This window comes from Taeniopygia guttata, chromosome Z (assembly GCF_048771995.1).
Source record: "Taeniopygia guttata chromosome Z, bTaeGut7.mat, whole genome shotgun sequence".
Taxonomy (NCBI): Eukaryota; Metazoa; Chordata; class Aves; order Passeriformes; family Estrildidae; genus Taeniopygia; species Taeniopygia guttata.
The window spans coordinates 65,117,630-65,130,024 of NC_133063.1; the positions used below are offsets into that span (position 1 = coordinate 65,117,630).

The 12,395-nt window shown below is 33.6% G+C and overlaps 1 protein-coding gene across 8 annotated transcripts in view; it reads left to right on the forward strand.

Annotated features, from left to right (window-relative positions):
• AP3B1 (adaptor related protein complex 3 subunit beta 1) overlaps positions 1 to 12,395 on the forward strand; it is a 155,358-nt gene that overhangs the window by 141,751 nt on the left and 1,212 nt on the right. For all 8 annotated transcript variants that reach the window (XR_003957143.4, XM_030258591.4, XM_072922672.1 and 5 more), the window contains one exon: positions 180 to 318. Coding sequence is in view for 7 of the 8 variants with exons in the window: in XM_030258591.4 (XP_030114451.1) it covers positions 180 to 318 (139 nt within the window). In the remaining variant the exon portion in view is untranslated. The remainder of the gene's footprint in view (positions 1 to 179; positions 319 to 12,395) is intronic.

Here is a 12,395-nt window from a genome sequence, read left to right on the forward strand (position 1 = left end):
TGCAAGTAAGACATTCAAGTAAGGTAATTATGTGAGTTCTTATGAAATTGTTTTCTCAATAAATGATCTAACTTGTAATGCTTTTTTTCTTTTTTTGTTCAGCTGTCTACTATTTTGGTTTAATGCTTAATAAGCAAGCAAATCTTAGTGTATTCATAATGAAATACTTAATGTTTCAGGAATGCTGACAGGAATGAATGAGACATCTACTACAATAGCTGTTGCTCCACAGAACTCTACTAGACTTGTAATAATTGAGAGAGTAGTGAAAGCAGCAAACCTGGGTGTAGTCCCTTCTGGTCAAGATAACATACACAGGTAAGATTGTATGTTATTTAAAGTATGACCATATTTTAATATTAATTTGTTGGTTCAAAATCCATCAACATTAGATAATATTAGAGAAAATTTTATTACCTATACCTCTAAGGAAGAAGGTAGCAAATTATATTGAAATATATAATACTAAGCATATAGTAACTTGAGACTAAGAGTACTCTACAGCTTATTATTTGAGTGTTTCTAGAAGTGTCTAGACTTTACTGTACACAGTTACAGGAAATTGTCCATCCCTTGTTTTGTTTCAAAGGGAAGAGCCTTTTATAGCACAGTACTTTCAAGGTTTTTAGGGATTTTTTAATTTTATTTTTGTTTCCCATAGTAATTAGGCTGCTCTAGTTTTATCATCTGTGAGGAGCAACTTCTTTTCCTATATTATATTTTTACTTTCCTATATATATGTCTGCAAACAAAAGCATTTATCAGCCAAGAAAGTCACTGGCCCTGTCAAATTTCCAGTTTTTACTTGCAGATTTATCCATTTCACTCCATCCAAATGCTATAATGCAGAATGTCAGTGGAATTGATGCAACTGTTGGTTAATGACAGCTTTTAATGTGATTGACTCAAAATATTTAGTCCCATGAATCTGTATGGTTTCTCACTTGTGGCAGGAACAAACAGGTTAACCTGGTCTTGAAATAAGAAAATGAATACATCTCTCTTACCATCTACTAAAACTGTTCACTGAATTCTGAATTATCTCTAGTTCCCTGAATTTTGCTATTCCATAAAAGCAAAGTATCTGCTTTTAAAGAAAACAACAATGCTTTTCTTTGGAATTTTGCTGAGATGGCTGTTTGAAAGGGTGAGAATGCTGTAGCCTACACAAGATTAATAACCTGATATTGTTGGATCTTTTGCATTACTGGGCATTTGTATTGCATTGCATTAACATTAACCCAGCTGGATTTTCCTATGTATTTGATATGGTTAATGATAAAATTCTGTTTCACCATAAAAACATGGCACAGCTAGTGCAATTGCACTGAAATGATTGTCACTGTTGACACCTGATCCTCCATGAAAGAGTCCTCATTTGTTGCATCCCTGAGGGATCTGTATAGCCCGTGTTCTCAACATCAATTCAAAGACTAGGTGAGAGTGTCAATCAAGAGAGACTGAAGTGTCTGCTGCCTACAGGTGCTCTCCATCTTTACCCTGTCTATCGCACGAGACTTATTGCATAGGCATGGATTGTTTTGTTGACTGAGTCTCAAAAAGGCTCCCTAAAATAATAGCCTAGCTCCTAGCTCAGCCACACGTTTCTTGGTTGTGGATAAGTTTCTAATTTGGTGGTGTTTTCTTTTGCTCTTTTGGTTTCTTTTAAAGGAAGTTTTCTACAGCAGAGTCTATAACCAACAGTAAATATATTGAAGATGCACTTACTGTTGGGTACACTCCTTCAGAGGCAGTGCTTAAAGGCTTGTTTGGGACAAGCTGAAGTGTTCCAAGTGCTTCAGAAAATTCTGCAATCTTCTTTTATTTTTTAGATTTAAATACAATGTTTTCAGTCTGATACCATAGTTATAGAATAGACTATAGAATAATCCATCAAGCAAAACAAATAGTTTATAACAATTTAAGTAGCTTATGAGAAATGCCCAGCAGTTGATAAGCATTTGGAAAACAGTCCTTTGTTTGCTTCACCATAAGTAAATTGACTTCACAGATATTATGTAGTAATAATTCCACCTAGATCTTACTGAGCAGGAACATTACCTAATTAATACTTTGATAAACCTGTTACTCTTTGAAACAGTAATGATTCATAATTAAAGTAAATCCTGGATACATATTAATTAATATTTGAGATAGATATTCGATAATTAATTCTTTCCAAATGCTGAAAAAATTACTGAGATAGTTTATATATATATATATATATATGTATGTATATGTATATGTATATGTGTGTGTATATTATTTATCTATATAGATATATAGTCATAGATATATATAGATAAATATATATCTAAGGTAAACATATGTTTGAGTTAAATGAACTCTGTCATGAGAGGAAACAAAAATCAAATTTCCTCTGGCAGAGGTCTCATGGATACAAGAATTGTGACTTATATTTGACACAAAATTTCAGGATAATTCAGCACCTTCTATCTTGTCTAAACAGTTACAGATTCAATAAAATACATTAAAAGTGAATTTACTAATTTTTTATAGGATTGTCATTTGTCTTGTTTTATTGCAAATGATATTGCAGGAAAAAATTATGTCCAAAAACTTTTAGCTCATCATGCTGTTCTGTGAGGACTACTTCAGCTGACTTCTTGGAAGAAGCCTTTTTATACAGAAAAATAAGTACTGTTTTTTAACTGGTGTACTGCATTGTGCAGCATAAATTATATTAACCTATCAGTTGGTCATCCCCAACTTGAGTATTACTGCTTAATGATGGCTAATGCCAAAAAATTGTATTGTCTGGTAATGCAATATACTCATTCAAAATGAAATTGTACAGTTTAATACAAGTGCAAGAGTATCTAATGGACATGAACAGGTGTGTTTCATGGTTTCTTTCAGACTAAGCATATTCGCATTCATGCTGAAGATGTTGTCATGCTGGTGAAATCCAATTACAAGTCCTTAAATTAATACCCTTATTAGGATTTTATTTTTGCACCAAATAAAAGCACTTAGTGCAAATATAATTAAGATTCGAAAGTAAATACTTGAAATAAATATCAACAGAGTAGTTTACAGTCACAAAAAAAATGAAATAAGTAAAAACAAATACCAAATACATTAGCTTATATCTGAGCATATGACAATCTAGCAACACTTTCTTACCTGCATCTCTTTTCTCTCTTTACCATCCGGCTATTAAATTTGTGTACTTAGTTACAGTGTAATAATTTAACTGTTAAATGAATGTGGAACAATATGCCACTTTAAACTGTCTTTTCTGACTGGTTTTTATTTTAAATGATAGTTGCAAAAATGTTTAACTCAGTAGCCTATAGATATAGATATAGACATAGATATCAGCAGACAAAGGTGCAGGTTAAAATTTATTATCTGAAAAATAAATATGCTGTACTATTTTACTTCCTTTAGAGTAGTTACCTGATCTTCAATGGTTTACAGAGCCTTGTAAGACAACATGTATTTGCATGTTCTTAATAGGATTTAGCTATTTTATGTATTGATCTTTCTTGCTTTTGCAAGAAAGCTTTAATAGCTTTAATGCTAATAACATTATTTCAATTTTAAAAGGCTTCTACTGGAAGCAACAATATGAAATGCATTTTACAAGAGAGATTTTCTTGAATAGGAAATGTGTTTTCTTAAATACGAAAACTTCAGAAAGAAGAGTCCTTTTTTTTTCTTAAAATATTTTTTCACAAGACTGATTAGCATAATTGTTGGTATATCAATAGCTTTTATAATGTTCTAAGAACTGTTTCTTGATGTTGATGAAGTGATTTCAATGAGTCAGCTAAGGCACCAAGTTTCTGTCTTTTGGTTCAGACCACAACTGAGGACACCATTTGAATATCCGAAGACAAAGACACTGAAAGTATTTGTTCCTGCAGGGAATTAAGTCACTCTGAATAACTACCTTTAGGGAACAAGTATTTTTTAGTTGAAGTATGTCTGCTGTTTCTTGTCAGTGGAGAAAGCCTATTAGGAATTGCTCTATCTTCAAGATAAGAGGGTACATAATGGAGGACATTTATTCCCTCAAAGTGGATTCTTCTGTAGAACATCACTTGCGTTCCTGGTCTCTACTTGGGCAGTAACATTCATTGTTTTAGATACAACAACAACAACAAAAAGAGGAATCCAGGCTGTTCTATTTCAAAATATGATAAGATGAAGGCATTATTCAAGATTTGCAGTCATATTCTATTTAACTGACACAAGCCTTTTTTACCCAGAAATGCCCTTCATGCTAGTGTTACTTTCAATGTGTTGCTTATTCTTCTCAGACGAATATTCTAAAAGGTCCCCAGGTCTCTTTCTCCTTTATTCATTTTCGTCTCCTACAAGTGTAGGTAGTCATCATATGCTTCGCTTTGATTATAGCAAAACATAACAGATGGTGATAGAATGAAAAGGCTAGTTGCAGACTTGAATCTTATAAAGACTGGAATATTCTCATAATCCTCTAGAAAGTATCAAAATATTTTCTACTGTTACATAAGGCCCTGTGCATGAAGGGGAGGTATTTCAGGCTAAATTGGCTTAGGAAAAAAAGTAATGGAAACACACATAGAAGGCTTTTTTTTTCACACTACCAACAAAAATATCGTGCAAAGCTTTTAAAGTGTTGGCAGCAGCATATGGCAGAAAAATCTGTTGAGAGCAAAGATCACAAACTGGATTTACATCTTCACTCTCATTTTGTTTTATACTTGTGTGCTTCCATTGACATCAGAGTATAATGTGCAATGGGATGGAAAATCAGGCCGTCTTCAGCTACCTACCTCTCTGCCTTCTACTTCCCAAAGCATTTTCTAAACAGGATGCATCATACCGTAGAATATTATTTACTTCAATGACTAAGGCTCTAAAAGTGGTGCAAGATAGATCATCTTTTCCACTTTTTTCATTCTTGAAGACTACCTGTGCATTGCCCAATCAGTCAGTGAGATAAAACTCTGAAGCTAGTAGGGTGCATAATGAAGAATGTTAGTTTACCTCAACTTATTTAATAGTCCATTGCACTAGTTTGTTGCTGCTGTTGTATTCTGGAAAGAATCCTCAATTGCAAACAGGAAGTAGCAGGATTAGAAAGTGAGTATGGTGTCATATACATATCTCTGTTCTGCAGTTAATCGGGATGGCTGTAACCATTGACCTGCAGTCTGAGACACACAACAGCATTCATTTCAGTCCTCAAATTTCACATGGTCAGTTCTATAATTTCAACAGCCCAATATAGGACAATCTGAGGTTTTGGAGAAAATCAAATCTCTTTCAACAATGAAGCTCTAAAGTGCTTCAGAACAGCCATTTCACATTTTAAGTTAGAGATTTTAATGTCTTTCTCCATTACAGTCACAAAAAGTGGCGATACTAACAGTCATCTCTTCTTTCTAGACATGACCAAGACTTGCAGAGGAAGGATTCTCATCTCTTAGTGTGGTGTCATACTGGACACCTGAATTAGCAGCAAGCAAACTAAGGTTTAAACAAAGAAGCATGAAACATCACTTCTGCTCATTGCTGGGGCAGGTCTAACCTAGCTCAAGCACTGCAGTGCATGCAGTGACTGTGCAGTTCTGAGACCTACATTTTTAAGGACACTTCACTGAACCACATAGATACGTAGTTTCTTCAGAGCTTGCTGTCCATAGTATGATATTAGCCTGCCCATACCTACCTGATTTCTTGAATAAACAATTATTGAACAAGATGTAAAATACCGTCCACCTATCTTGTGGAGGCTTGTGTTGCTACCCTTTAGCAAAATCAGAAACATACTGTGTAAATCATTTATTATGACAGTAGACACACTGCAATTGGTGAGAAGTCATACTCTGAATAATACGAAAACAACACCAAATATAGAAAGTAGTGTAAAATCTTTAAAATACAGAAAATACAGAAATCTAAACTGTGTTTCACTAGCCTTTATTTCTCACCCCATGCATCAGACTGACAGTCTGGTTGTATTCACTCCTTTTTATCATTTTGCAACATGTTATGTCCCATTTATAGAATATTGGCAGACTGATTCTCAAAGGAAAGAGGGTTTTGTTTACAGACAATTTTGATTATCAGAGAATGCCAGGTTTAGTAATCAGTTATCCTCCCCACATCTTTTTAATCCAGCAACACTTAATGTGGAGAGAAAATGTATGCAATGACGTGTTTATGTAGGTATATTTGTATTGAACCAAACTCGATCTAATGGGGTCTACATGGAAAATTTTTCTGTGTATGTCGTCTTGCAATTTGCACTAAATTTGGAAGAATTCAAAGGCAGAAAGTTAGTAATCAGACTCCATCACCTTAACATAACTACCAACCAGATCTGCTGCCAGCATGTGTGCTGGAAAGGAAAATACCCATCTATTGAGGATAAGCATCATGTATAAATTTCTGAGAAATATAAATTCTTTATAGTTATTCACTTGAATCCAAGTATATGTTGTCAGTAGCTGATAAACAGATCTATAAATCCACAAAGACTTTTTTAAAGGCCTTTGCTGAGCTGTGTGCAAGCACACCTGTTCTAAGATTTTTTACTAGGTAATTACACTGTTGGAGAGCTCCAAGGAAGTGAAATCAACCTCTGCTCCTGCACAGTAGCTCCTTTGATGCAGTTACCTAAGACTTTTGCTTCTGTAGTTTCTTAGCTGTGGGGCTCAGTCTTCCTTTTCTACTCTTCTAGAAAGCTTCAGTGGGTAGCTGCATAAATAAACTTGTAACAGGCATGCAGCTTTGATTTTGCTTCCTAATCTGTCAAGTAGGAATTAATTAGAGACCTAAAATAACCTAGGCAAAATAGCTTCTCTGGTAGTCTTTACCTGTAGGAGACAGAATTTTAAATGGAATAGTATATCCATGTCCACAGTTATTTCACCCTTTATTTTAAGCAGGATTTGTAAACTCGTAATGTTTTCTTGCTTTATGATAGAAGTAATTCCAGCTTTCTGTTTAGGGGGGTTTGCTTTTGTTTTCTTTGTTAAAAAAAAAAAAAGAAAAAAAAAAACTTTTTTATTAATGGAGGAAAACAAAACTGAATTTTTTAAGTATGAAAATACTTATTCTATAGTTCCTCATATTACTCTTCCTATTACAATTATTCCTTAATCAAGCCTAATCAAATGCTAATGTTCCAAAACCTCGAAATTTTTTCTCAGCTGACAAAAGTGTCCTGTGTATACTAATACTGTTTTCATGTGTTATCATCATATAAAGATTTTAATTAACTGGTGTAAAATACTTGATCAAGAGAATGCCTTCATACAGAATTGTTTTTATGCCCTTAACACTGTAGATGTATTATTGTATTAAGAAGCTTATATGCAAATTGCAAAATTTTTAAATAACTTTAGGAAATTAAATTTGGTCTTAACATTAAAAGTATATGCGTGAGTCATGTTAGATATGCTGTTGATCAAAACAGATTGTTCTAGCCTGGCTTATTTGCTGTCCACTAGAGGACAGCACTGCTTTTGTATCTGAATGGTATAAAGTGATAAATATGTGCAGCATTTTCTTTGAAAAACAAACAGGAGCCCTTTGAGGCAGTTATTTAAACAGAAAATGCTTAACACTTTAAGAACTAACTGTGCAGAAGATTGTCTTTGATTGTAAAGATCTCTGAGTATTTAATATTTAATATTTTAATATCTTTCTATAAAATAATCTGCTTTCTTGAAATTAAATAATTTTCCTGCAAATTAAAATTTATAGCCTGTTTTAAAAATAGACTGAGTATAATTCTCAAGCATGCATCATATTAAATGTCCAATTCTATAGAAAAAAAAAAGGAAGAGTGAAGTATATGAAAAAACAAAATAGATCAAGTATTACAATTAGAATTTTCAAGGTGGGAGAACCAAATATTTTGATTCAGGCTCTTAGCTCATTGAAATTTAGGGGAGGAGATATAAATACTACATATTAAAATGCTGATATTTTTAAACTAACGATAAATTTGGAAGATGATAAAAAGTTCATGCAGCATCTTTTCGAATATGTGGAGTATGTATTGGACAATAAGTTCGTATTACTCACTTGCATTTCTGCATTTTTATTAGAGGTACAGTGTAGCTGCTTACTGGAAACTGACAGACTCAAAATCTATTTAGGCAATACAAATAAACATGGTAAAAATATGTACATTTGACAGCAATTTATTTTACAATTTTGTTCTTTTATACCCCCTGGAAAAATAGATTATGCTGAAAAATAATGACATTGTTTTGATAATTGGGTATTTTGAACAATTTGTTCAAAGATAATGTTAAAATTGCATTAAATATGAAGGGGGAAAAAGGTCACATTTTCATAGTATGATTTTTAAGGTAAATAGTAATCAAATTTTGTTAGTAGTAACCAATGTTAAAATCAACAGATTAAGTTCCTTCTTTCTGTGGGTATATTTGTACTTACAGTTTTAGTATTAAGCTCTCTGTATCCCCAGGTCAGAACTAATATCAAAATACTTCCTTTTCACCTTCTAAGGCTTACTCAAGAGGATGAATACAAGTAATTTTTTTTAATACAAATAAATACAAGTAGCCAATTTTTAGATGAGTTTTTATTTATGAGGTGAAATCTGTGCATAGCAGAGCAATAGGATGATTCAGAGTACTGAAACTATAACTGTAAGTATCTTTGTTGTCCAATTGACATACTGGAAGCTCCTGTGTAGTTGTTATTATATTTACAAATTAAAGACTAATTCACAGCAGTATTTTTTTTCCCTTTTGAATATATTCATTGCATAACTTGATTACACATTTGTCAGCTTTGGACTAATTCTTTTTCTACAGCTAGGGCAGGGCATTGCATCTTCTGATTGTCTTCCTTACTAATAGGATTCTGTCTGCTTCAGCAGGCAGCAATTGAAGGCTTCATGTACAAGATTTAAAGAAAGGGCGGAGGAAAAAAAAGTTTTAGCCTCCATGGCCCGGTGTCACTCTTTGTGGTAAACAGTAGAACAGAAAAAGAGGAAAATTTAGTTTGAATGGGAAAGTCAAAGAGGAAGAAAAGCACTGGACATGAGAGAGTGTGTTTTAATGCGGTTGAATTATGCGTAACGAACCGGCTCTGCTGTAAATATCCCGATTTGCACTTATTTATACTCTGATAGTGAGTGTTCAGGTGTAAATGTACTTTCTCAAATGCTGAATTTTAAAGAGGAGATTTTAAGTGAGTCTGCTGCTGTATGTTCACTGCCACTGAAATTTTCAGTCTTTCCCCAAAAAAGTGCATCTCCTTATAGTAGTTATTTTTTGTCTACAAAAAACAGAGAAAATTACTCCCAGTCTGTATTCAGTCATCATTGCAGTCAGTGTTTGTCAAATGCTGTCACATTATAATATCTGATACTCTGTGTTTTCTCTTGATATCAACTATATATCAAATTTTTTCTGTATGGTTACCATGAACAAATTTTATTTTCATTGGAAGTCAATGAGACTATGTACTTTATTTTTAACTCCTGAAAGACCAAGTTACTTTCTAAAATTATACAGTACTTTATTGGTGTTGAATTTGATTCTTAATATATTATGTCCTTATCCACTGATAGGTACTATGTTTATATAAAAATAATATAATAACTTCTCTTTTTTCGCATGTCACATATGCTCAGAATATTTAAAATTCTTTCTAAAAAATAAATTGTAAACATCCAGAATATGCAAATATTTCTCACATTGTTTTGTTCTAATCTGTCTTGATTTTTTTTAATGGGAAAAATATGAACAGCTGTAAATGTTCCTGAATATTTTAATGATGTAAAATCAGGTTTAGAATCTATATTATCACAGAATTAAATACTGCACCATAGCAGAAACAGCCATCTTGAAGCTATTAGTAAATATTTGGATTTGTTTTCTGGATGTATTCTCATTTGCTTTGTTTTTTTGAGTTTGTTTTTGTTGTTTGTTTGGGATTTTTTTATATTTACGGATGGATCCTTCATTGCAACAGAACCATGCTCATAATACATGTCTTATGTTTAGAGCTGTCCACAGGACAAATTCATTCTTTTGGACCTACAATCAATCAATGTACATCCTAGATTTAAATGTATCACATTGCAGTTTTCAAGGATTATTAAAGCCAAAGATTTCTTGTTGGTTTATTGTCTTTTTTGGTTTTGTTTGGTTTGGGGATTTTTCTTTGGTTTTAATTCAAGTTCTAACCTACAAAGTGAAAAATAATTACTGACCTCATGGGGAAAATGAAAGTTTCTCGTTGTGAGTGAATTCATCACATGTTATTAGTGATGAATTTTTTTCTGCTAAGAGATGTTTTTCGTGGCTTTCTAGGCTTCTCTAGGTATTTAGTTGTGCTCAACATACCTTTTGGAAAATTCTTGAGGGTTTAAGGTAAGAGTTAAATGCAGTAGCATGTATTTAGTTGAAAAAACAGCTATTAACTAAATCCTTCAATAACAGTGTATTTAAAACATCTAAATAACTGACATACCGGTTTTACTGCTAGTGCAAACTGCTTCATCCTGTTATAACTTATTCAGTTTTACAGATTATACAAGTGTACTTATAACTCTCCTTAGAAACTAGTTTATGTTCCCTATTCTAAGGAACAGACTTTTGTTTCCAAAATTCAAAAGCAGCATTAAGCTCACAGAGTGTGTCTCTTCTAGACATGCATTTTTAATGGTGAAATAAGTCTTCCTGTTGCAGTCCAATTCTTCCTTCACCGAGCAATTCCAGACCCCCATATCGGTGACCATGGATAGAAGCTGATTAGCAGCTGCTAGTTATGCGTATTAACACTGTGTAAAATTACCTGATTACCAGGCACTTTACATCTTGCAAACCACATGCAAACTCACATTTTATTGATTTTGTGTGGTTTGTTCAGGGCTATGGAAAAGTACTATTGATCCCCTAAGTGACTTTGCAAATGAACATGTAAAAATATCAGCACAAAACTCATCTCTCATGCTTTGGACCACCTTGGCTTTCCCAGAACGCTGACTTTGTATCACTTTCAGCTTTTGATAAAAGAGGGTAAAATCAAGCCTCGGGGCTATGAAGCACAGCAGGAGTGCCAACTAGCAACCTATTTATGTGCATACTCAGAGATAATCTGCTTCTGTGTTGTCCCAAGACACAACTGTTAAGTAAATAAAATGACTAATAAGACTATTGTTTCTATAATTATCCCCCTGTTGAAGTCAGCAAGAGAAATCGTCATCTTCTACCTTGAAGCATAAATAGATGAAATCATTGATATAACTAGCTAAGTAGGTAATTTTTGTACTAGTAATATTGTTTTATAATCTTCTATTAAAAAGAGAGGTCTTTGAATGTATCTGTAATCCAGACAAAAGAAATAGATTGACCTGTGAGGGGTGACATTAGAAAAGTGCCCCATATTTCCTTAATTAGTATAATGTGTTATGAGATTTTGATATGCTTAGTTTAAAAATTACTTCTCGTTTAAAAAGAACCTGCTTCCTGCTTAAGTGGCTAATATTTTAATTAAGTCTGGAGTGAAGTTTTTTGAGTATCTCCTGATAAACTCCCTCCTTTATGTTGATGGTAATTAAACAGATCCCCAAGGGTTTGGGTATGCGCTTTGCAAGGCCCATGCTGATTGTCAGACAGGAGACACTGACCAGTTGGTTTGCTCTTGAATAGCCCACAGCGTGCTGTCAGCGCAGCAGTTTGATTTTTCTGTATTGTGAGCTGTTGTCAGGGCTAACTGGGTCCTATTGTGACTGAAGATGTTGCGCAAATTGAGGCAGATGGCTCTGATTCAGACACGTGTCATTCAGAAAGAGGAGGGGAGATTGGCCCTGCAAAGTGGGGTTAGACAGGGTCACAGACCTGCTCTACACTTGTTAGTGTTTTCAAAAGCCCATGTGCAGCAACTTTGTTGTTGAGAAGTAACCAAGAATGGGGGAGAGCATGTTGTGCTCCTTGTGGAAGATGGAAAGATGGACGCTGTTGCCATCCTCTTGCTTCCTGTCTCTTGGGCTTGGCTCTGCACACAGAATGAATTAACAGGATTGACAGAAGTTCATTGTGCCTAAAATGGCTTTTCAGTCAATTGTGGTGCTTAAAAGGCTAGTTTTGCTTTTAATTCCGTGTAATTAGTGGATTCTTCATGTCTTGGAATTTAGTAATGGTGCATTAGTCCTAACTTTTGTCTGTCTGATTGGTTGGTAGTTTTTTTGTTTCTTATGTAGGATTTTTAATAATTATAAAATGTTCAAAAATATTGGCCACGTTTTTATGGTTCTGCAGATAATTTCACAGAATAACTGTCTTGTTGCTACTGTCATTTTGAATGAATTGTTTTGTATATTTATAATTTTGACTGGTTTTACATTGAATTAATTTCTGGGATTACAGGAGGAGACATATTTCAGT